The sequence below is a fragment of the Pteropus medius genome, unplaced genomic scaffold (assembly GCF_902729225.1).
Source record: "Pteropus medius unplaced genomic scaffold, Ma_sr-lr_union100, whole genome shotgun sequence".
NCBI classification, from domain to species: Eukaryota; Metazoa; Chordata; class Mammalia; order Chiroptera; family Pteropodidae; genus Pteropus; species Pteropus medius.
This window is the reverse complement of record NW_024354503.1, coordinates 16,365,247-16,390,162: the sequence shown is the minus strand read 5'-3', so window position 1 is coordinate 16,390,162 and position 24,916 is coordinate 16,365,247. Positions and strand designations below refer to the sequence as shown.

The 24,916-nt window shown below is 52.6% G+C and overlaps 2 protein-coding genes and 1 pseudogene across 3 annotated transcripts in view; all 3 read right to left on the bottom strand.

Moving 5' to 3' along the window:
- Positions 1–12,112, bottom strand: part of TFEB (transcription factor EB) — a 45,438-nt gene extending 33,326 nt beyond the window's left edge. The window contains exon 1 of one of the 2 annotated variants that reach the window (XM_039854116.1): positions 11,841–12,112. Coding sequence is in view for 1 of the 2 variants with exons in the window: in XM_039854114.1 (XP_039710048.1) it covers positions 9,099–9,101 (3 nt within the window). In the remaining variant the exon portion in view is untranslated. Of the gene's footprint in view, positions 1–9,098; positions 10,745–11,840 lie in introns of those variants that run through there. The other variant, XM_039854114.1, reaches the window with a different exon arrangement.
- Positions 12,113–12,826: 714 nt separating this feature from the next.
- PGC (progastricsin) lies at positions 12,827–21,303 on the bottom strand. Its single transcript, XM_039854838.1, is given in 11 exon segments — positions 12,827–13,027; positions 14,592–14,647; positions 14,650–14,683; positions 15,451–15,586; positions 16,206–16,380; positions 17,494–17,673; positions 18,038–18,192; positions 18,976–19,006; positions 19,009–19,096; positions 19,533–19,694; positions 21,241–21,303. Coding segments are annotated over 11 exon segments (1,281 nt in total).
- Positions 21,304–24,552: 3,249 nt separating this feature from the next.
- Positions 24,553–24,671, bottom strand: LOC120596484 (uncharacterized; annotated as a pseudogene).
- Positions 24,672–24,916: the final 245 nt, after the last annotated feature.

Below are 24,916 nucleotides of genomic sequence, written 5' to 3'. Positions count from 1 at the left end.
GGCAGCTTTTTGCTGTCTGCACGTAAAATGTGTGGAGCGTTCCCTCACTGGTGCCAGGCGCTGTTCAGAGCATGTATTCAGTCTTTTGATCCTCACGATGAAACCACATGGTGGGTGCTATAATTGTCATCTCTATTTAATAGAAGAGGAAACCGAGGCAACAAGAGGCTAAGTAACTTACCACGATCACATAGCTGCAAAGTGGCAGGGCCAGGATTTGAACCCAAGTGGGCTGGCACTGCACATCCAGCCAGGCGCTTCCAGTTACTGCTCCCAGTCTCTGGTGTAAGCGGGCGTTTTCTGTGGCCTGGCCAGTGTCATACTATGCACATTTTCTGTGCCCATTACCTTCTCACCAGAGCCCCCAAACAAGCTTGGGAGATGAGAAGAGGCAAGAAGGGTTTAAACAGCCCAGGGTTGCACAGCTCCTCAAAGATGAGGCTGGCAGCCAGCTACTATGACTCTTGATTTCACACGCCTTCCACCATCCCGGGCTCAGGGGAGCCTTGTCTTCTCTTTTCTGAACCCAGGCAGGGGCCCCTCCCCTGGGAAACCTGCTTCCCCAGCCCTGGCCCTGCTCAAAAGAGATCCCCATGCCAGTATAGCCTGTGAGCTTCATCCCTACTCGCCCATCTCCTCAAAGACACCCACCCCCCAGCACACACACACCCTCAATTTCCACTTGTGGGAAAATGTTCTTGCTACACATGCCTGGGAGAGGGCGACCCCCTGGAAGGAGGCCCCCTGAAATGCTCAACTTCTCAGGGGGCCAGAGCCCAGGACCATGCCCCTGCCCCAGCCCCAGTTTCCTCATTTTCCCCAGCACTGTTTCTCACCCAGCCCCCCTGCACCTCAGCCTGAGAGGAAGTTACACAATCCCCTGGGAGCTGCAAATGTGGCCATTACTCACAGCACACAGGGAACCACACGCCCGGAAGGCCTCTCTCACCCAAGTCTACCCAACACAGACAGACTCCCAGCTCCAATCTCACCAACCCAGGACTCCGGGCCACCTATAGTGTCCCTGCCTCCTCCCAGATTGAGCCTCTGACAACCACTCACCACCCATACGGCCTGGCCTCACAGAGCCCCAGGCCACATTGGCCAGCCACTACATCAAGAATTTGCAGGAATCCTACTAGGCCCAGTGCGGGCCTAACCCTAAGCCACCTAACCTCCCAGCCCCTCTGGGAGACATGTGCCCTCTTGGCAGGAAGCCCCACAGTTCACCACCTTTCTGACTAAACCACATATCTGTCACCTCAGCTTTGGGCCTTCACAGGCCCTCCAGACACCCAGTTCACAGTCTTACTATAGCCCGCCTTGAAATGGACTCTGAGACCAAGCGTATTCTCTGAAGCTCTGGGAAGATCTGAGCCACCAAACAATTTCCACTTGTGGGAAAATGCTCTTGCTACACATGCGATTTCAGAGGTTCATCGGTTCCCAAAGTTCTTCTCTAACAGCCTGTCAAAGACACCTGACATTTGACTAGCGCTTCTTTCTGGTAGCTAAGGGATTCCCGTCTTTGGTAGGTAAATACCCCTTGTCAAGAAAGGCTACCAATCATTAAGCTGTTGTCAGTCAACTACACCTCAAGATGGATGACTTTACTAGGCTCTTTTGTCGAGAGTATGTTTCAGGAAGGGACAGCGTAGCAGAGGGAAGATGAGACAGGCCATGGCTCCTGGAGAAGGTGGGAGGTGCCACTGAGATGAGGTGAGCCTCAGAACAGGAGGTCAGAGAGGCCCAGGGATCTCTGACCCCGACTCTGGGCCAACCCAGGGCCCCTCCCTGGAATAGCAAATTCTGGAAGGACACAGAGGGTGATGAGCAGGATGCTGACTTGGGTATGCAGAGCCCCGAAGAATGACTTCTGGCTCCCACCCTTCAGTGCCAAGACTTGCAATGCGGCCTCAGATAAAGAGTATGATAAGCACCTCTTATTGCCTCACACACCCTTGGACTCCCACCTAGCCAAGGACAAAGTCAGAAATGGTTTTACCTGGGCCCCAGGCCTCCCCAGAGAGCCCCTTACTTCTGCAGCCCTCATCAAAAGGCTGGGGCTCTCAGGGCGGTGCCCCCATAGCCCTTTGAGGCCTAGAGTTGCAGGAAAGAGGACTGAGGCTCATGGCTGGTCACCTGACGCCTCCAGCTCAGCAGAAAAGGGAGCATAGTCGAGGGGGCAGGGCTGGTGCTGGGAAAAGCCCTCCCTCCCCTGGAAATACCAACTGCAGGCCCCTTCATAGGATGCTTCCCAAAACGCCATGCAGCTACCTTCTCCCCTCTTTCCACACAGTCCTCCCTCCCCTGACAACAGCCCCATGAAGGGGAGGGGGCAGCAACCCTTGCCACTCTCATTTTCAGATGAGGAAACTTAGGCTCAAAGCATTTAGTGCTTTCTCTAAGGCCATGCAACAAGTTCATGGCAAATCTACTTCCTGGCTCTTTTCCCAGACCAGAGCTTCTCAGCCTCCACACAACTGACACTTGGGACCAGATAATTCTTTGTTGTAGGGTTGTCTTGAGAATTTTACTATATTTAGCAGCATCCTTGGTCTCTATCCACTAGATGCCAGTAGCATTCACTGAGCTATGACAACCAAAAATATCATCAGACATTGCTAAAAGTCACCTGGGAAGCAAAATCCCCCCTGGTTGAGAACTACTGCCCTAGAAGCCCCTGAAAGATGAGCACTTGCCAATTTGAAATTCAAAGGTATCTGCTGGGGCTTCTAACCCTAGAGCCTCCCTCCTCCTTTACCAGATGTACCCAGTGGGAGGGCCTGAGGGTGCTGGTGAGTATTCGGTGGGTTCAGTACATTCTGGGCAGAGGCTGCCCTACTGGCAGGCATTGCCATTTGAGGGTCTCCTCCCAAGACCACCCTCCCACCCCCAATCTAGAAACTACCCCCCTCCCCGGCACTCAATATCACAATGGTCTTTCAACTATTTTGATCATGCACTCATCTGAGTAAAAACTTTTGAGCACCCCCAATATATGCTTTTCTCATAAAGTGCTTATAAATACCAATGCATGAATATATCATGCATGTCAGCAAACATAAACAAAAATAGTTCTATAAATAAAAGGAGAAGGGAAATATAAATTATGCCCATGATGAGGCACTGTTACACACTTCCAGCAAGGGAGAGATTAAACAGTCTGCCAATACTAAGTGTCGACAAGGATACAGAGCAACAGGAACTCAAGTGCTGTGTATAATCACTTACCACAATATTTACTAAAGTTGAAATATGCTCTAGCCATTTCACTCTGAGTAATATATACTCTGGAAAGATGTATACACCAATGCACTAGGAAGCACATACAAAAATGTTCTTATAGTATTGTTCATAGTAGCCAAAAAAGGGAAACCAACCCAAGTGTCCACAAGTAGCAGGATGGATACAAACATGGTAGCAAGTTCATGCAGTGGAATATTACACAGCAATGAAAATGAACACACTACTGCTATGAATCTCACAAATAAACGGCTGAGTGGAAAAACCATGACAAAAAAATATGTTCAATGTCATTCCAGTTGTATTAAATTCAAAATCAGACAAAATTAAACTCTTTTGCTAAAGGCTACAGACGTAGGTGGTTACATGATAAAGAAAAGCAAGGAAGTAACTATTAGAAAGGTCAGGATTGTGGTTACCTCTTGGGGAGGGAGAGCTGTGACCACAGCAAGCACATAAGCTGACTGTGGAATGCAGGCTACATTCTGTTTCTTCATTGGGTTGTGCTTATCTGAGTGTTCGCTTTCATAATTATTTATTACATTACAAATATGTTTATGTTCTTTCAGCAATATTCTATACTTCACAATAAAAGGGGAAGAAAAGAATGATATATAAATAAATAGAAGTTCTAATATTTTCTTCTCATATCTGGCTTTGAAAATTAGACCAAAACTATAATTAGGCCAAACCAACTGATAAGAACCTATAGTTTGTCAGAGGTCTGGAGTATCTGGTGATATTTGGGGCTGTCTTAAAGGGATCCCCCAGCTGGCCCAAGCTACTGGCTGCCCCTCAGCCCACAAGGGCTGGGCACCACAGCCGCTTTCATCTCTCACCCTCCCAGGGCATCCTAGCCACCAAATGCCCCTAACTGCCCAAGGGCAGGGCGCTGCCTCAGGCTGGGCACCCTCCCACCCACCTCACCCTGCCTTAGGCCATTCCTCCGGGCCCTTCGAAGGCTCATGTGGGCAAGTATTGGAGGAGCAGGGTGAGCCTCAGACACACTCTGAACATACTAAAAGAAGGAAGGAGGCAGGAAAAAGACATAGAGTATGAAGACTTGGGGACAGAGAGCAGGAGAGACATACATGCATTGAGAGCCAATGCTCCAGATGCAGTGGAACTAAATGGAGGGTTAGAGAGATTGGTTGAGGGGAAGAAGGAGAAAGGGGAAGGACAGAAGGTGTTGGAGTTGGCAGGGGCAGGGGAGCAGATGTATTGCCCGAGGATGCAGGCCTAAGTCTTAGGGCTCGGTAACAGGCAGCTCCAAAGAGGCCTGAGCTGTTGGGCCCAGTTTAGCATCATATCCCCCATGACCCAGGGTTTCCAAGTGGCAGATGGTGGCTCGGGAAGCCTCCATGTGGCCTCCTTCATACTCAGCAGCCTCTAGTCCTCCTGGAAGAAAGGATCTGTCCAGGAGGGAAGCCTCCCAGGCCTGCAGTGGCAACCCCCAGGTGAGAGGACCCAGGGGGCAGTAGTGCTATGGGGCCCTGTGGGTAGGAAGGGCTGAACCAAGGTCACCATGCTGGCACAAGCCCTTTGTAAAAACTCTCTCCAGACCAAGGAAGAATGCTCTTCAGAGTGAAGGGTCAGATGTGGACACATTTACATTCATTTAGGACACTATTCTCTCCAATCTTACATCACTCTGCCTTTCTCTGTCCTCTGTGGTTACTGAAATTCCCTGCTAGGCTGTCAGCTTTGAGGAGGAGCCATGTCCTTATTCCCATCACCCTTCTGGGCCAGCTCTGAGCCAAGTACCTAGGAGGTACTCAGTTCATGCCTATTGACCCCAACGGTGCTACGGCCATGGGGTGCTGGAGCGGTGCCCTCACTCTCTCTGGGCCTTGGTCCCTTCCCCTCGACACATGGGGACAGCACCAGCTGGCCTCTAAGGCCCCTGGTTCCATAGCCCCAATCCACCCGCAGCAAAGCCAGCCAGCAACCGCACTGGCAGAGGCAGCTGAGAGTGCACCTGGCTAGAGCCAGGAGGGGACGAGAGGCAGCAGGGGGTGTGGACAGTATACTGTGTCACTCAGCACCCCTCAGAACTGCCGGGGGCTGAGGCAGGTGCTGTCCCCAAACCAATTATAAACAAGGCCGAGGACAGGCTGTGACTTCCCTTAGCAAACATGAGAAAACAAACCAAGCCCCACCCCACAGACCCACTGGTAGAACTGGGTAGTGCTGGCAAAGCCTCTGCGGGGAGGGACAGACTATGAGCCCCACACCAGAGTGAGGCCGGGCAGAGGCAGGGAGCTCTTTCTTAGTGAGCTGTGCACAGTCCCTGAGTATTAGATGGTGAAGCTGATACCTAGCCTGCTGCAGGGCAGAGACCACGGGTACAGCATCTGTTGTGTCCTCATTTCTGGGCACATGATGGGGGCTCAAGTCATGCTCATTCACTCACTCCGCAGAGAATATTGAGCATCCACTATATACTAGGATCTGTTCTAGGTGCTGAGGGTACTGCACTGAACAAAACAGAACCAAAACTTGTGCCCAGGGTGCTAACATTTGAGCATCCCATTCATCTGTTGACTGATTGGCTCTGACACCAATCTCATTCTGCCTCCCCCTGCAGGGCTGAAGGGCCTGCTACCACCTCTTCTTACCTTCTACCAGGCTTTGCCCCAGCTCCCCAAGCCTCTAAGGAAGACTCTACCCCACCAGCCAAGGGTTGAGCCCCAGGGTCACCCAACTATCTGCTGTCCCCAAGGCCCGGGATCTCTTAGAAGGAGATGGAGACACCCTACCTCCAGCAGTGACTCTCCCGCCCCTACCCCTCCGAACATTTCCAGTCTGGGTGAGGAAAGGAGAAGGGACCAGCTGCTTTTTGTACATTTTAGCATTTTTATTATTAACAAGAAATACATCGAACAATAATCCAATACTTGCCCTCCACAGGGTGGGAAAGTAAAATAACATGAGTCTTTCTACGGCCTCACTACAACAAAGTGGGAGGCCACTCCAGACACCCCCTCTATCCCTATAATGCTACTCTGGCTCCAGGCACATTTGCAAGCACTTTAGACTTCTCCTGTGTTCTGATGACTGTCCAGGCTAGCGCAGTCCTTCGTTGTCCACCTCATCCCTTGATCAAGCAGCAAATATTTTCTGAGCACTTGTCCCAGAGGGTGGGGCCAAGACCACAAAGCTGGACATGGGTCAGTGTAACAGGAAGCAGGGGCAGAGAGCCAGGCTGGGGAAGAGAGGGCTGACTATACCAGGGGCTGGGGGGAGGAACAAAGAGTCTCAGAGTGGTCCCTGCCCTGGGGACATGGCTTCGAAACGGAGACAGGCCTAAGAGGCCCAAAGCAATCAGAAAGCTCTTCCCTGCAAAGCTGTAGGTTCTTCTGTGGTCTGGGGACCAGCAGCATTAGCGTCATCTGAGAACTTGTCAGAAATGCAAATCCTAGACCTATGGATTCCAGACCCACTCGATCAGAAATCCTGGGGGTGGGGGCCCGGCAAGCTGTATTTTAACAATTCCTCCAGTTGATTCTGATGTTCACTCAAATATGAGAACCACTGTCTTAAGAGAAAAGGCATCAGAATCATTTGGGGGATTTTTTTTAAAAATATTGATACCTAGGCCCCTCTCCCAAGACTCAGATGCAGTGGTATTTTTTAAGAGCTCCCAGCAATCATAACATCCACTCAGGGCTGCAGTCAGATAGAACAGTCCCTTGGGTCTCCTGGGAAGGTGTGCTTTGATGGACAGAGGATTTGGTTACAGGGAGGGGAGCAGAGGACAGGCTGCCAGGAAAGGAGACCAGCATGGGGGGCTGGGAAGAGGGAATATGGACTATGGGTTTCTGGAGAGTCTATTGGGATTCCTGGATTCATCTCTATGGTATCAAATTTTCCTTTGGGACATTCTCTGTATGAATAAGAGTCAAGAAGGAGGCCTTCCTCCAAGGAAACTGGACAGGGGTTGGGATGGCCAGACTTCATTTCTCCTCCTTCGTATACACACATTTAGGGGCCAGGAAAGAAAACTATTAATGACTCTGCCTCTTGCTTCTGCCCCTCTGGGCTGCCCTCTGCTCTCATTCACTGCCCCATCACCCCACAGCAAAGTACTTCCTGTAGGCACAATAATCCTGCTCTATCACTGGGATTGTAGCTATCTCTTCAGTGACATCACAACCAAGGGGATCTGTATCTCTGGCGCAGAGTGGAGGAGGGGCAGGGCAAGGCGTCAAGAGTGGGTAGTAAATGACCAGGTCAGATGCTACCCAAGGAATCCCAAGGGACAGGCAGGGCAGGTGGAGATGCTGCAGGCATTGCCAAGTCTCTTATGCTATCCTGTTAAATGTGAAGACTAGGCTATGTGTGGTGCGACAGGGAGTGGTGGCCAGGAGTCTGCAAAGCCCTGGGAAAGATGCAGATGGTAGATTCACAAGGGAGTGGGGTGGGGAGACTGTTTGCAACCCATAGATCATTATTTCTTCCATAGAGCTCTCTAAGCTTCTATTTCCTCACTTGAGAATAAGAATTAAAAAAAAAAAAAATGAGTTATGAGAATTAATGATAACATTTCGAACATAGCACTATTCTGAGTCCTGTACATGCAACATGCATCAACACAACATGCTTATCCCTCGCTACAACATTATTAGGTATGTGCTACTGTAATCCTCACTTCCTAGGTGTGGAAACAGGCAAAATGAAGTTAAGCAGCTTGCCCAGGGTCACACAGCTCGTAAGTGGCAGAGCTGGGATTCCAATGCAGGAAGCCTGGCCCTGGAGCCTATGCCCTCAACAACCCCCTGCCTCAATGACACGTGGGCCAGTGCTCATTACATGGGGGCTATGGCTATGTCCCAAGAAAAACTGGCTGGTTGCTCCACCAGAGCCAGCCTTTAGCTAAAGCTCTATTAAGTGGCCTTCAGCACTCCGCCACCTCCCCAGGCACCCCACTTCCATCCCTTTCTGAAGCCTCTTTTGTTTTGGTGCCTTTGCCAGAGATCTGTAGGAGGTTCGCATTGTAGGGGATCCCACAGATGATCTAGGTTCAAAGATTTGGAAACAGGCTGAGAGGAGCAGGGACCTGCCCCAGCCGCATAGCCTGTCCGAGGCAACGTGGGATCTCTGAGTTCTTCTCATGACTTCTGCTGTTATCTCATTCTCACCCATTAGTCCCCACAGCCTTTCTTCTCCACACCTGATTAAACAAGTGCCTACTGAGGGCTTTACTGTAAGTTAACATTTGTGGTCTTCAAGGAGACCCAGGAAGCCTGGTTTGAACCCGTCTCCTCCCCAGGCCAGTCAAGAGAGTTCTCAGCAGAGGTCCTTTGATCACCTGTGATGGTGGCTCAGAGGAGCAGCCAGGAGACAGATGTGGTCCTGGGGCAGGGAACTCAGCAACTTCCTACTTTGCTCAGAGCAGGTGACCTGAATGGAGAAAAGAAGGTTCCCAGACCACCACACCCCCACCTTTGAAGAGAGAACTCCTGGGAAACCCTGAGTGGTCTTTAGAGATTGAGAACACGGGTTTGGGGGTCATTTGAGCCTGTGTTAGAATCCCTACCACTTCCAGACTGTGTGACTTCAAGCAATTTGCTTCACTTCTCTGAATCGGTATAATGAAAATAATAATTCCTACCTCATTCTAAAGAGTAAATACACAGTAAGTGTTGGCAGCTATTATTTATAACTAAGTTTTATTATAACACTATTCTATTACAGCATAAAAAGTTAAATATTCTATTATTAATACAATATTGTTAGACTCTCATAGACACACATATACACAATTCATCTATACACAAATAACTAGATACTTATAATGTCATAACCACACATACAAACTCCCATCAATTACACACACTCCAAGGACTCACCATGAACCAGGCACTGCTCCCCTCTGATCCTCACAACAGCCTCTGAGGTGTATGCATTTTTATTTCCCTCTTTTTAGATGACGACACACACATTACACACATATTCACTCTCTGCATCCTGGGATGTAGACACTTCTGATGGCTCTGGAAATCCTGAGCTCCCTCCCTCTGTATCAGAGGAGGCCAACTCAATTTCCACAGTCATCTCCAGGGCAGCCCCAAGCTGGGCCCCAAGTGCTGACTGCCCTCCATCCCTAGGACAAAGGCCCAACCTGGCTTTCATGCCAGCTGCGGTTGGGGAAACCCCTGCTGCCTGCAGAAACCAAGTTGACTTTGAAAAGGAAGAGACAGAAGCCAGGGGGTGGCTGGGCCACACCCTGTGGGGGCAGGTGCTAAGTAACTCTATAAACTCTAGCCAATGATGCAATTACAGCCATAAAGAGAGCCCCCAGGAGGGATCAGGGCCAGAGGCCAGACCCTCAAAGGGCAGCCCTGCCTGAGAAGAGGGAGGTCCCTCCCACCTACTTTCCAGCAGGGGACCTGATACTCCACTACTCTAGGACCCTAGATGGGTTCCTGCCTGCCCTGGCCCACACCCTGCCCACTTCTGACTGTGAGTCACCCTGCCATCAGCCCTCTGAAGCCCAGCTAGTCTCCCTGGATTGAGTGCTCACCTGCGATGTCCCTGTCCCAACCCCTGCATTCCTTCCATGAGACCTGGAACCAGAAGACCTGGGTTCCCATTTGGCTGCAACTCACAGAGCTGAATTAAGACAAAACAGCGCTGCAGCTGTAACAGGCCTTGTACACCGTAAGCAACATTGGCTCACCTCTGGGAGAAGCAGAACAGTCATCCCAAACAGCCCCTCATTTCCCCTTCGGTTCCCACTCTCTCTGTCCCAGCAGCCAAGAGGCAGGTCGAATAAATAGGGCCAAGTCGGTGGCTATTCTCCCCACAGCTGGGGAAACTGAGACATGGTACGAGCATACCAGCAGACTACCAGGTAGGGCTCTCAAAGTAGGAGGCCCTTCCCCTTGCAGTGCCTCTAAGGAGGGCCTTTAACTATAGCGGCTGTCTCTTCCCCAAACTGATCTCCCTGAGGTTAAGCCCTGGGGGCTGCCTCCCAGAAAAGGCCTCAAAGGAAGCAGGCCAAGAAGCCAAGAAACTACATTCTGAGCTGAGCGCACCGGCATCTGGCAGCCTTAGAGGAAACCAGACACCAGACCCCGACCTGCCACCCCCACCTCAATTGTCCAAGAGTGCCAGGTCTTGGGTCAGTGGAATCTTGGCCAGGGCAAGTGCAAGGGCCTGAGTACACAGCTCAGAGGTGTCACAGGGGACCTGCACCACCAGCCTTGTATCCTCTCTGCTCGACTAAGCACTCCCTCACTCAGGGTGGGGAGTGGAGGCTGGGCTGTAATTAAGTGACACTTCTCCATCCAACGCGAATCCAAAGCACTGCTCTCAAATTTAGTCCAGAAACTGTCCCGCGCAGAACCGTCCCCAGAACAGAGAGGCGAGAGGACGACGGCGGGAGTGGACAGGGGATCCGGCAAAGACTCCGCTGTGAGGGACTGGCAGGGAACCGGGAAGGGGGAGCCCTGGGCAATGCAGGCACTCGAGCAGACGAGCCCCGCCCCGGGCGCCCGCCCTCCCTCCCCCAGGGCGCGAGGCTGGGGTGCACCAGGCGGCTGCGGCGCGAACCTGCTCTCACAGCCCGAAGCAGCTCGGAGCAGCCGTGCGTGAAGCCAGAACCCTAACTGGGAGGGGGCCGAGGGGCGGGGACCGAGCTGGCATCAGCCTGCTCCCTTCTAGGAGGAAAGGGCCCGCGCTGCGGCCAAATAGCTGACCCGGGTCCGGGGGGCAGGGGGAGGGTGCGCTGACTTGGGAGGCGGGACAGCCTGGGGTTGGGCGGTGGGACCAAGGAATAGGGGCGTGTTTTCCGGGATTTGGGCGCAAGGATACTCGGGACGGGCAGATGGCTGAGATCCGAGGAAAACAGAGAGAGGGGCGCGCGAGGTGGGTGAGCTCTGGCGTTGGGGTCCTGAGGCAACGAATAATGCAAGGGGGAGAAAAGGCTGCGCTCAGTGATACCAAAGACGCGCGTAGAGGCGGCTTCTAGAGACCGAGGGGGGGGAAGCGGAGGAAGGAGGAGGGATGGTACTTCTCTACCCGCCCCCCAGCAGCCCAGCCCGGGGCGTGGGCGCCGCCTGGCCCTCCCAGACCATCCCGGCAGGGCCTGGCAGGGCCGGACTCGGGCCCCCCCGCCTACACCTCCCCTACCTCCGGCGCCCTCGCCGGTACAACCCGCCCCCGCCGCGTCCGGGGAAGAAGAAGTGGGCGCAGGGCCCACCGGTCCCTCAAACTTCTTACAAGTTCACTCCCACGCCTCCCGCCCCTTCGACTCCCAGCTCCCGAGCCGGGAAGGCCCATGCCCGCCCCGGCCCCTCCCGCCTGGTTACATAAGGTCGCAGAGAAGCCGCCCCCGGCCCGGGCCTGAAGGGAGGGGCCGCCGGGGCTCTCCCGCTCGGCGGGCAGCGCCGCTCGGGCCACGCGCCGGGCGTCCGGGACTAGATGGACAGCGGGGTGGGTGGCGACGCAGCGCACACAGTCCCGCTCCCCTCTCCAGCCCGCACCCCCATCCACCCACCTGTCTCCCAGACCCACGGGATGGGGGCAGGGGAGCCTGAGTTGGAGATTCTTGGCCCTCCGCGAATCCCTTGCCCCCCGGCTCCGCTCACCTAGCTCTGAAGGTCAATCCGTCCGCCGCCCGCTCCCGGGGGCTCCGGCAACTTGTCCCAAGTTCAGGTGTCCGGCCCGCGAGCTGCGCCTGCCTTCCCCTCCCGAGCTCCTCCGGCTCGGCACCACCAGAGAGGCCCGCCCTGTCCGCCCTTCCCGCTGCCGTCGGCGCCGCCGCCGCTCCCTACGTCCAGCCAGCGGCCGCCGCCTCTGCTGTCACCGAGCCCCGCGCCGGGCGCCCCGGCTCCCGCTGTCACTCCGCACCCACTTCCCGCCGCGCCCGGCAGAGGGCAGCACCCACTCCCTCAGCCCCGCCCCGCCCCGCCCCGCCCTCTGTCGGCCTGCCGCCACCCTCTGGGAAACGTAGTCTTTGCTGCTACTCGGCCAAGCACGCCGGGATTTGTAGTCCGGCTCTATGGGCCCAAGCCTGAGTAGGGAGACTTGGCATTTAACTTGGAATCTTTGTTCCACTTCGTTTCTGCCCCTTTTGTAAGTTTTCTCTCTTTTCTTAGTGATGTCCTGAGCCAGATCTCACTATGATACACCCTGTGGCTTATTTGACCCCAAGGAGAGGCGTACAGCAGTCTTTCTCAGAGTCTAGGAAAGATTTAAGATCCCAGGTAGTGTGCTGTTGCCGTAGGGACTACTCAGTGGCCACTTCAGTTTCTCTCCTGATTTGCAATGGGGTAACGGACCTGGATCTTGCGCTTTTTATCCCTGCCTCTGTGCATAAGGGGCAAGGTTGGAGTCAGTCTAGTGGAGGACGGAATGAAAGAAATATGACTGTAGAATGGAGCCCACCTCCCCTCCCATTATGAGTTTTGCATTTATACCTCCTCTCCACCTAGGCCTCATCAGTCTGAGCTTGCTGATACCCCCACCACCGCCATCAAAAATCAGAAGTTTTCTGATCTCTCATGTCGCCTTTCCCTGTTGGAAGTTACAGGGTGCTGAGCCATCCTTCTCTGCTTTGTTCTTTCTCCTCCTCCTATACCATGTTGCCCCAGATTTCTGGCTCTTTTGCTAGGTGGATCCTAAGGAAGACAAGGATGACTCCAGAGAGACAAAATCTCTTGCTCAGTTGGTTGGAGCAAGTGGGCTTGATTTCCGTGTGATTCAAGTAGCTCTTCCACTTGTCCATGGTTGAGAGCCAGCCCATCTTCCAATACAAGCCCTGGGATTTAGGTGTCTGGGTGAAAATATGATCAGCTTAACTCAGTCCAGGCCTTCAGAAGCCCTCCTGGAAACAGGTTCTGGTGGCATCCACCTCCTCCCTAGAGGACCCATGACTGTTAAAAGTACCCATAGACATCCGAGGCATCTGACATTCTTCAGGGAACTCCTAGTGCAAACCCGATCCCAGAAAAGGAAATAGAGGCCTAGGTTTAGGATGCAGTGGACCTCTAGCCACACTGCTAGTGGACATGCATGGAGTAATTCTGGTGGTAATTTGGTAAGTCAGGTCAGCAGAGCATTTCAGATTGTCAGAGTAGGTCCCCTTTGTCCTTCACAAAGAAATGCCCTGCCTCAATGTCTTCCTTCTCCAGAAAGAAGCTGTGAACAGACTCCAAGCTCTGAGAGGTACAGGGCCCAGCCACAAGCCCTACCTTATGTCTCATTTCTCTTAGAATCTCAGTACCCCACCCAGAAACCTACTAGAAACTCAAAGAGAACATGGTTCGGCAAAGGCAAAATTTCCCCTGACTCCACTTGTTTTTAGAGGGCAGCTGTGGCCTATAAGGCTGCTCCTGATCTCAGGGAGTAGGGAGAGTGGGAGTCAGGGGCAAGTTGGCCAACTTGTTTTTAGAGGGCAGAACTGTTTATTAAGAGAGAAAGTCCAGAGTCCAGAAAAGGAAGGCTAAATTCAGAGAAGAAGCACAGAGAGACACCTGCAAGGCAGGGAACCAAGAGGAAGAAGGAAGTCCGGGCATCGAGGCCTTGAGTCTAGGCAGCAGCGGCGAAGCCCGTTCTGTTTTTGCCCATGTCATACACGGAATAGTAGGGCCTAAGGAAGATGTCCCGAGGATCCACAGGGGCTGGCCGTTCTAGGAGGGCAGGTAGGTGGGCTCGACTCCCACAGTGCAGTAGCCATCATCCTCTGTTGGGCCAGGGGCACGAATGCAGAAATGAGTGAGCCAGGGTCTCTGCCCTTGAGGGGTCACAGGCTAACTAAGCTGCAGAGCAGAAGCTGGTGGGAAGGAGTTCTGGAATGGCTGTAGTGGCCCTCTTCAGAGTCTCCTCTCCTCTCCTCTCGTTCCCCTGACTTCCTTCCTGTTCCTGGTTTGGAGCAGGTCAGCCTGGTGGTCAAGCCTTGAAGCTAGACCAACTTCAAACCTTAGCTTCACCCTGACTAGCTGTATAGCCTTAGGTGAGTTGCCTAGCCTCTCTGAAACCTCTAAGGGCACTTATAAAATAGAAATTAGTATCTCCCTCACTGAATATTGTGACAATTAAGTGGGATAGTGTAAGCAAAGTGCTTCGCACAGTGGCTGACCCTAGTAAGTGTGCAAGAAAGAGCCCAGTGTCTCTCCCCATTAATTAATAACATAATTGACAATAGATGACACTCTTCTATTTCACAGCCTCATTCCAGAGAAGGGGGTTAGAATCAGTGAGTGGAGAAAGTAAATCAGTGCTGCCAGGAATTGGGAAATGTCACAAGGTGAGGAGATGGAGGATTTCTGGCTCCCCACACCTTCTTCTTACCCCTAATTATGTCCCTGCTGGCCCAGCCTGCAGGGACCAAGACTTACATTGAGGGTGTAGGGTGGCAGAGGGAACTGCACACCACTGATGATGAAGGTGAAGTGGGCAGGTTCTGGATGTTGTTACAGTTCACAAGAAACTGCAGAGAGAGGCACAGGGCCCAGGTTACCTCATCTCCCACCTGACAGTACCTGTCAACCCTGTCACCTCAGCCCCTCTGGTCCCAGGCATGAGTCCCGAGACTGCTTTTGAACTGAAGGTGGCAACACTAAGGGCAAGTCGTGTGTTAAATGCCACTGGCATTGCTCATGTGGGCTCACGTACAACGGGTGGGATTTGGGGAGACCTGAGTATCACTCCCACCCCAAAAACAGTACTCTTGCCTGAATTTCCCTCACGAGAGATTGAATCTACGCCCAAATCTCTGCTAAGGTCCTTTGAAAACACACAAGTCTATAGAAAGAGTAGCCCATTGGTCCCCCAAAGGTCGTGGGAATGCGTTAATTAGGCAAACCCCTTGCTCAGCTCAGGAGAGAGGGGAGCAGGGGGGCTGGCACGTAGATTAAAGGATTATCCCTTGTTGCTCACAGGCTTGGCCCCACATTCCAGTTGTTTCATTCTTACTTCAAAGCCCAGCAAGTGTTCAGCCTGTTTCCTCTGAGGGGCTGAGGCTCAGAGGAACTTCTACCCAGTAGGAACCTCCCCACAGTCCCTCAACACAAGCATCTGCCCCACTGAATCAGCCTTCAGGCCCCTGCCCCAGTCATCCCGGGGCCTCCCACCTCCAGTGCCTTGAGCATCTAGAAATAGGAAGGCCAAGAATCTGGCTATTCCTGTGCTCCCAGGAGAAACCGATCAATGCCTCCGAGCTGGCCTCTCCTGGGGAGGGGGACACTTCCACCAGACACACCCTCCATACTGGTCCTTCTGGGCCCTCGTGTCCTGCAGAAGGACACTCATGTACTGCTGGGGCACAGTGAGCAGATATGTGCCTGTGTCCACGATGGCCTGGCAGCCTTGGGAGCACTAGCTGCAGGCCTCGCTGCCAATGCTAGTGGTGAAGAGATGAGAAGCCATAGCAACCCCAGCTCAGGGCAGCTAGGGAGTGGGCTTTCCCCTCCTCTGATGGACTAATAGCTGTAGCCACAGAAACAAGGTACACCTTAGGAAGGCAAGGACTCTGCAGGGGTTAATTCAGACATCCCCCCACTTCACACCACACCGGAGTCTGTCTAAGGCCACCTAAATGGCCATGGAATCTCTTCTTCGAAGTTCCAAGGAAAGTTCGAGAAACATTAAAAGCCAGGGCTACTGATTCGTTGTAAGTACTTTGACCAAATTAGTCCCCCCACCCTGCCACCACACACCCCGGTTTCTAATCTGTAAACCTGTAGGGTGGGACAACAGGATCTGAAATGTTTGGGATTCCAAGTCCTGTCCCTTCCGATGTTGTCCCTCCCCCCCTCTTCTTCTCCAGGCTGAGATGGGCCTTGAAACTCCAGCATAGGGCAGCTGTGGTTTTGTGAGGGCAGAACTGAAGCGGGGCGGGGAATGCGCCCCCCAGTAGTACGTGTGTGTGTGTGTGTGTGTGTGTGTGTGTGTGTGTGTGTGACATAAAGTGCCTCAAGCCTGCTCCAAGAAAGTGCCCACATCCCCAAGGCCCCACCACAGACTTACTCCTCAGTGCCATCTGCCAGTAGAGCACCTGGGTGACGGGGGCCCAGTAGATCTGTCCCCAGTACAAGCTGTGGTCTGCAGCTCCAAAAATGACTGCCCCTTCGTTCTGAGAGCCCTGCTGGCTGCAGGAGGCGAAGGGAAAGGTGAGGCAGCGAGAGGCTGTGGAAAAGGACACCCCCGTTGAACAGTCGCCCTCAGAGGAAAACAGATGTCCTGCCCTGGCTCTGGACCGGAGCTCCCTGAGGGCAGGGCTGTGTGTCCCCCCAGACTGGGGCTCCCGGGCTGGGCCCCTCAGAATTCCCAGTGCCTCGGGGTCCTGCCTCTGCGGAAGCTGCTGGTTGTGTGCCCCACCCCGCTGCCCCACATTCCTTTTTCCTTCCCCTTCCACTTCACGATGCTGGAGGAGCCTGATCCAGGGCTCGCTTTTTTATTTAGGGAGAGCCTGGGTAGAGAGGAGGGCAGGACATTCTGTGTTTGTTTGAGAGGCCTCCCCTCGTAGCTGAACTGAGTGCAAAAACTCTGGGGGACTCCTAAAGGCTAAACTCAGAATAATTGCAAACAGAGGTAGCGAGTAAATCAGCAACGTTAGTAACAGGGAAATGTTCAAAGCCAGATACAAGTGATTAAGCCCCAGATAGTAGATGCTATCTCTACAAGGTGGTTGGCTAATTCTGAGAGGAAAGAAGGAAAGTCTATTCCAGGCCACAGGTACCCCCTCCCACCACCTGGCTCCCAGGCCCATCCACATAAATAACTGTGTTTGCTTGTGTTTGTGGTAAGGATAACAACTTGTTAGGAGCTAATGGTGGACTTAGGCCAGAAGATTCCAGGACCTGACTAGAACAATAAATTAAAGAACATGACGCAATGGATTACTATACAAAAGGGGCGTCTAGGTGGTAAAAGTGTCACTATGTCAGAAGGAAGTGAGCTAACTGGAGCTCTGGGTAGGAGGTAAACCCAAGAGGAATTGAGAATCAGCAGCAAACTTAAAGCAAAAATCAGCCAGAAGAGGGAGAGATTATGTCACAGATTATGGCTGAGAAATGCAAAGAAAAGTTAGAGTGGGTTAGGGACAGAAGCAAGGACTGGGGAGAGGTGGGAGCGGGGGACTGTCAGAAGCCCAGGAGAGAAAGCCCTGGGACAGAAGTGTCTGGGGCCAAATGCCTGCTGGGAGGCCTCCAAACCCTAAAGGGTGGAGCCTCGATCGGTCAGGGTTTCGGGGGACGGGGTGGCACTGGAAGCTGGATACCCTCGGGGTTCCTCATTAACTAAGGTAGAAGCTGAAGATAGAGCTGGTGAGGGCCCCCTCCTGCAGCATGCCCCACAGGGCTGTGGTGGCCCCACCCACGGCCAGGGCGGGGTAGGCCATGCCCGTGATGCCATCAAACTGTGCGTAGACAAAATTGGTGCCCAGCTCATTCTCATTCAGACCAAACTCCTGGTTGGGACCTGGATACTCTGGAGTGGGAACAAAGGATGGGAGGTGACGTGTGTAACTTCACCTACCTCCCCCCGACACCCCTCAAGGCTCATTCTTCATCCCTTCTTCACCTCTGTTCCTTTCCTTCTTGACGGGTCTTGCAAAAGCCACTTTCTCTTCTGAGTGGCCTCTGACTGCTGCAGCAGCCCTTCCCCAGTGAGGTGGTCCGATGAGCGAATGAATGAGCCTGTCCGGCACAGTAGAGCATGAGGCGTTTTCCTATAGTTTTCAGGGTCTCTATTTAAGTCTCCTCTTCAGACTCTGAGGCCTGTGAGGTTAGAACCTAGCTCACAGCCCAGTCTACAGTCCCCGCGTCCTGGGGTAGGGAGCAGCAGGTAGCATCATTCACCGTCAGAGTGTTGTAGCCGAAGAAGCCGGTGAGGCTGCTGCTGCCATACTGCAGGGAGAAAGTCTGTCCGTTGGTAGAGTAGGTGGAGGACTGGCTGGGGTCAAAGTGGTTGTGGGGTCAAAGGATTTGGGAAATTGAGCTGGGCTGCCTGGGCTCTCAGGCCTGTGGGGATTCCCACCTATCTCCCAGCCTGTGTTCACATCCTGGGACCTCAGTACCCCATGCCACCCATCAGGAGGTGGCTAGCCGAGGTTCCCAGCATCCCAAGGCCCATGGAGCTGGTCAGCTTTGGTTCCAAAGCCTCCTCTGACCCTGGGGAGCCCTAGGACTGTGACCTCCCTGTAGGCAAGTTGCTTAAAATCCATGGCCCCCCAGGAGATTGCCTGGCACACAGTGAGTTCTGAGAAATTGCTTATCAGATGAAGGAGCGAATGACCCTCCAAGGTGTCCCTGCTTTGCCTGACCCTTGCCCAACAGTCAGGAAGCTGGCCATACCGGGATCCTGAGATCACTTAGGGCGGGACCAGTAAGGGACCGTCTGAACTAGAGGTGTCAAGACCCAAACCCCAAGGCTTTGGCAGGGACCAAGGCAGCCTTAAGAAAGTGAACATTGTCTGTCTCCAAATATGACTACAAAATGGGGACAACCTCCTGTATTATTCTCCCATGTGCCTTGGAGACACTCAGAACTTAGTAATGAGTGGAGCAGAGTGCGGTGGGCTGTAGCAGAAATATGTATTGGTAGGGAAGGCAGAGGGGCCAGTCAGTTTCAGGGCCAGCTTCTTCCCTTTAGCTTGGGCATGCCATGTGACCCTGGACAAGTCCCTGGGCCTCTCTAGGACCAAAGCTCCCCCCAGCAATCTCTGTGAAGCTTGGCCCTTGCCCAGAGGGTGTCGATGCCCTCCCTTGCCCAGCCCAGCACTCACTGCAGGCCTGGCTCTGGCAGTACACAAGGGCACCCACAGTTTGGAAGAGCCAGTATCAAAAAGGACCAGGAAATTCTGTGGTGGGGTCCCATTGCTGATCTCACCAAAGTAGGCAGCCTGTGAAGGAGGGAGCAAGGTGTAAAGCAACGTGTAGAGCAGGCTGTTCGCTCCGAAGGGATCCAAGGACCTTCAGGCCCAGCATCCTCCACAAGCAGAGCAGGAGAGGGACCAACTCCTGCCCTATGCCCACACCAGGGGCCTGAGCCTTCCCTCCACACTTGCCCACAGACCCCCAGCTCGTGCCTGTCCAGGGTGGATGCAGAGATTTTTGTGATCTGAGCTGCCCAGTTAACAGGGACCCCTCCCATGCTCTGCCGGGGGCGGGGAGGAGGCTAGGGGGGCGGGGAGGATGCGGTTCAGGCTTGCAGATCTAGGAGAATGGAGCAGGTGCTGGGTGAGAGTGTAGAGAAGATGGGTGCAGCTCACTGCCCGGGCCTTGCCTTTAGTCTGTGGCAGCAGGGAGAGGGGTACCCTTGGGTGGGTCAGGACTCACATCCATGTAAGCCATGGGCTTGTAGGTCACACTGAAGTCACTAAAGTGGTACTTCTGGATAGGGTCATATGTGTGAGTCTTCAGGAACTCCTCCAGTAAGCCCTTCTCCCTTATGGTTTCACAGATGGACTTTAATTTCTTCCGACGGACTTCGCAGAAGGGCTGTGTGTAAAGTCAGGGTTCTCCCTCTTTCCTACAGGGCCTCAGTGTCTCTCTGTGTCTCTCTGTGTCTCTCTGTCTCTGCCCACCCACCCCTCCATCTCTAACTGTATACCTCATTCTCTCTGCCCCTCTGTACCCCTGTGTCTGTCACTTGTGTGTGTCTGTGTTTTTCTTTCTCCATTTCTGTTTCAGTCTCTGTCTCTTTCTCTCTCTCTGTCTCTCTCTTTCTTCTCCTCTCCGCTTTCTTTCAAAACTCTTCTTGGGACTTGCTCCGAGATTCAGAAAAAAGTTCCCTTCATCCATGATGCCTTGCCCCATCTCAAGGGTCGTCATCCCACTCTGGCCCTCTGCTCTCAAATATCCCATAAATTCTTTCCTGAGAAGGGGAGAGGGACTTCAGGCATTCCCCTTTGCAGGATCTGTAAATTTTTTTAAAGGTTTCAGAGACGGCAAAGTTCACCTGAAAGAGAATACTCTCGTATGTGGCCCTCCCTCAGGCACTTGGCACCGGCTGAATGTGACAGAGCGTGGGTATAGGGGAACTGCACTAAACGGGGACTCAGAAGACAGGGTTCCAGTTCTGCCCGTGCTGCTAATTGTCCGGCCTGGAGCCAATCACTGCTTTTCTCAGGACAGGGTGGCAATGGGAAAATTGGCCTGGGTAGTCTGGAGCCCAGATCAGCTCTAGAACTGGAACTTATGAATTATGGGTTTCTACTCATGTCACCTTTGGTTATCCTCCCAGACCTACTTGCTGCCATTGCCTAGCGGGTGTCTGCGGGTCCACCCAGGCCTCACTGCAGACACCAGCCTTCCTGCTTTTTTCATTTCTTTCTTGTCTTGATCCCCATTCCCTTGGGACCCTGAATTCTTACTTACTCCAGAGGTTCAGAAGTTCTCCACTAATCCCATTCACATTGGGCTATGAAGACTGATAGCTTCTCTAACCACTCCCACATAATTTGCATATTAAAAGAAGTTTGTAAGAGGAGCCTTCACTTCACCTAAGGATTCACTTTAATGCTGGAATAGCAGCAATGGGGCTGACAGGCCCCAGCCTTCCTGATGTCTTATGAGCCAAATCACTCACTCCCTTTTTCCTGACACCTTGGCATATAGAAATTACATTAATGATGTTTCTGCTTAGATGATTCTGTCACCTGCCAAATAAATTTGGGCCATAAGGAAATTTTCATCAAATGTCACCCTATCCAGAGACAATTGTTCTTTTCTGTGAGAGGAAACATAGTCGCCTTTCAGGGTCTGCTTGGGCAGTAGTCACCTCTGCTCTCCCTGTTTTAGATCTATCTTTTCTCTTCAGATAGAAGAAGGGACAGAGCTTCTCCCTTTGACTGGAAGTTTCCTGAAGGCAGAGGCTGTGTCTCCTTTCACCTCTGAGTCCTGTCATGCACTGGCTCAGGGAGCCTGCCCTGCCCCTAGCAGAAATTCTAGAGCAGAGGCAGGTGGGGCATCCTCTGGCCAAGCCACCCCTTGCAGGGCTCAAGTCTCCTGCCCACGCTCCTGTACCAGCAGCCAGGCCCCAAACTCACTTGACCACTATTGCCTCCAGGAGCTGGAAGCAGAGCAAGGCCGCCACCATCCACTTCATGATGCCGATTCCCAACTGGCTGCAGAGGAAAAGCCACTCCAAGTAGGGCAGTCATTTATACCCTCCAGGGTTCCAACCCAGGCCCCGCCTCCCTGCTCTGGACAAGCATGACCTCAATCCCTGGTGTACCCTGTGTTCCACATATCAATTGTTTCTGTGTGTTTTCCCTTGTGAGGCTGGCTGCAAAGGACTTTTCATCTTATTGACTTTTTAAAATAAGCAATGGAGGCCAGGAGGTGTGAGCGGAAAGAGAGAACAAAGTTGGAGTGGCGAAGATTACTTCTTGTCCAGGAACCAGAAGAATGATGTGGGCATTTAGGGATGAGGGCCAGAGAAAGGTCGAGCCAGAGCGATGGCCAGGAGATCCATAGGTGGGTTTCTCATCCTCAGTACTATTAACATTGTAGAATAAATAATTCTTTGTTGTGGGCACTGTCCTGTGCCTTGTAGGATGTTCAGCAGCATCCATGGCCTCTACCTGCTGGATGCCAGCAGTAGCTCCCCAGTTGTGACAGCCAAAAAATGTCTTCAAACATTGCCAGATATCTCCTTAGGGGGCAAAATTGTTGAGAGTTGTATCTATAGGTGATAGGCTTGGAGGTCTGACTAAAGTCCTGGCTCCCAGCACCCCAAACCCTTAGGGGATGCAGTTAGGGGTATCTGGGGGATGGTGGAGCCAGTGGCTAGGATGACGGTGGCGAGAGTGGTGCCAGTGGTCATCATAGTGGTACTGCTGGCACTGATGCAGGTGGTAGGATTGGGTTGCCAGTGGATGAAGTCAGAACTCTTTGGGGCAGCTTTGGAGGCTTTCAAGGTCAAATTTGGAGAAATGCTCATCAAAATTCAGCGAACGCTCAGGACACACCCACAGAGTAAGCCAAACTGGCTTCTGGTTATGCCTCTTGTGCTGGTCTAGAACAACAGGAGGCCTGGGACAAGGGCATATGGAGAGGGGACATGTCTACGTTTGCTTCTGTTCTTCATTGTCACTCTTCTTCTATCCCATTTCGATTCTGTCCCTGTTTTTAGTTCTCCTGAAATGTCTGTGTCTCTCATTACCCTCCTCCCAAACCTTCATAGGCCCTTTTTTTCTGCCCCAAGTCTGATCCATCCTGTGCTTCTATCCCTCATCACCTCATCGCCAGGTCTTCCCTGCTTCCCAGCTACAAGCTTCTCCTTGCCTGAGGTGACCTGGAGCTGGCCCAGTGCCCACTAACCTAGCACAGGAGAACTCCCCATTTTGGGGTGAGTGGAAAAAGTCCCCGTGCCAGTACCCTCTCTGCCACCTTGTACCCTGCACTCGGGGCTCCAAACAGATTTGTTAGGCCCTAGAGCCCCAGGCAAAAGGCCAAGACCAGCCCTGCCAAACACCAGTATAACCCAGCCAGTGGGGGATTTTCCACTCTGGCCACCACCACCCACTGCCCGACCAGAGCCCTGGAGCCTCCCCTAGCCCTATGATAGGGGAGGGGAGGGAGAACACTAGAAGTTTACCCAGGCCTGGCATAGAGAAGGAGGTATCTGCCCGATTGTGTCTCAAGGCCAGATCAGCTCCCATTCCTCCCTGCAGTCCCCAGGGACACACTGGACTCTGGAGTGGAAGGTGAGGAAGGGACGGAGTGCCTTCTCTGGAGGAGGGATCTGCAGATTTGGAAGCGCAGGCAAAAGCAGGTCATGGATGCCTGGAATCTTGCCAAATCCTGCGAATATAATAGAACCTGTGGGATCCCCCCAGGTCTTGTGAGGCCTTCCAAACTCACCAGCATGGGCCTCTGGGGATCTTTCCTTACCTGGTAGGATTCTAGGCATCTGATGGCTGCCAGGCTGACCTGCTCCAAAGCCCAGTCACACCATATCCTTTCAGAGCACCCCTGGCCTAGTGCATCAGGCCAGGACATCCCACTTGGCTGCCAGGCCTGGGGAGTCTGCAGCCCCTGTCTACCCAACCATATCCGGCAGCTCAGTCAGTCTCCTCAGCATCCCCAGACGTCTCCAATCTGAGTCTGCTACTGGCCTGCTCCACCACCACCCAGCTGCCCATACCCGCAAAGCCTACTTCTTACCCTTCTATGTGTCCATCCTTCTAGGCCTCTACTCCTACAGCCAGCGGGGTGCAGAGTCTGAGGACAGCTTAGAAGTCATCTAGGACCACCTCTCACCAAGGACAGGAGCCCCAGGAAGCCTGACGCACTGATTCCCACCCAAGTTCATCTTCTACCCCTAAACACTGTCCCCTACCCCCGCTGGTGCCCTCCCCTGGGGACTGGATCTCTCACTGGGTAGGGTTGGTCTCCAGTTGCTTCATGGGGTATGTTTCTTCTCTCCAGAGACCGAAAGCTCCCAGAGGGCAGAGGTTGTAGCTTCCACCTTTCTGTGCCCAGCCCCAAGCTCGGGAAATCTTGAACAGTAGGTGGAGCCCATGGGATTGTTCCCAGTGGGCCTTGGTTATATCTCCCACACCCCATTATCCTGGTGCTTGGATTTCCACCCCACGCTCCAAAGGGATCTTGTCAAAATCCAGGCCCTGGGATCCTCTCATAGCGACAGTCCCCCAGGAAAGAGTTATTTTATTATCACTCTCTGATTTCGTCATCAAAGCTCCCCATCACCACCACCACCACCACAATGGCCATCTAAATAAAATCCAACTCATTACCCTGGCCTTCAGGACATGCTCAGTCAGGCCCCTTCCAGCGTTTCCGTACTCATCTTCCACTACTAACCTACGCATGCTCTATCCTCTAGCCATAGTGACCTCCTTGCTTCCTTCCTAGGAGACTTGTTATTTTCCAACCTCCATGCCTTTGTCATTGCTGTGCTTTCCATCTGGGACACCCTTCCCAAGCATCTCCATCTGCAAGATCTCCTCCTCCTTCAAGACCCACTACAAATGCCACACAGCCTTCTTTACTGTGCTCACTTACTCTCAAACTGGCCTCTATTGTGAAGGACTTTGCTTTTCCTCTCCTTATAGTATTTATTTTATTTTACTTTACTTTACTTTACTTTACTTTACTTTACTTTACTTTACTTTACTTTACTTTACTTTACTTTACTTTACTCTACTCTACTCTACTCTACTCTACTCTACTCTACTCTACTCTATTCTATTCTATTCTATTCTATTCTATTCTATTCTATTCTATTCTATTCTATTCTATTTTAGGCGAGGCAACCCTTGGTTGACCTCACAGATTGCAAGGACCTTGTCAGCTTACAATCCCCTATTTTTTATTTTTATTTTTTTTATGCCTACAGCACCTGGTCTTCCTAAGTGGTCTCCCATCCAAGTACTAACCAGGCCCGACCCTGCTTAGCTTCCGAGATCAGACAGGATCGGGCTTGTTCAGGGTAGCATGACCACAGACTAGTATTTATTTTATATCATCTTTTATCCCAGTGACTTGCCACAAATCCTACCACTTGTAACTAAAAGAAGAGGTCTCTTCCTGAACATGGCTCCATAAATAGCTCATTCATCTTTCAGAAAGTCTACAGAAGTGACACTGGTTGTTGGCAGTGCCTCAAGAAGAGATGGCAACTACATAGCATGCACAGGGCCACTGCTCATCCTTTACCCATGGCAGACATCACTAATCAAACATATCACTCT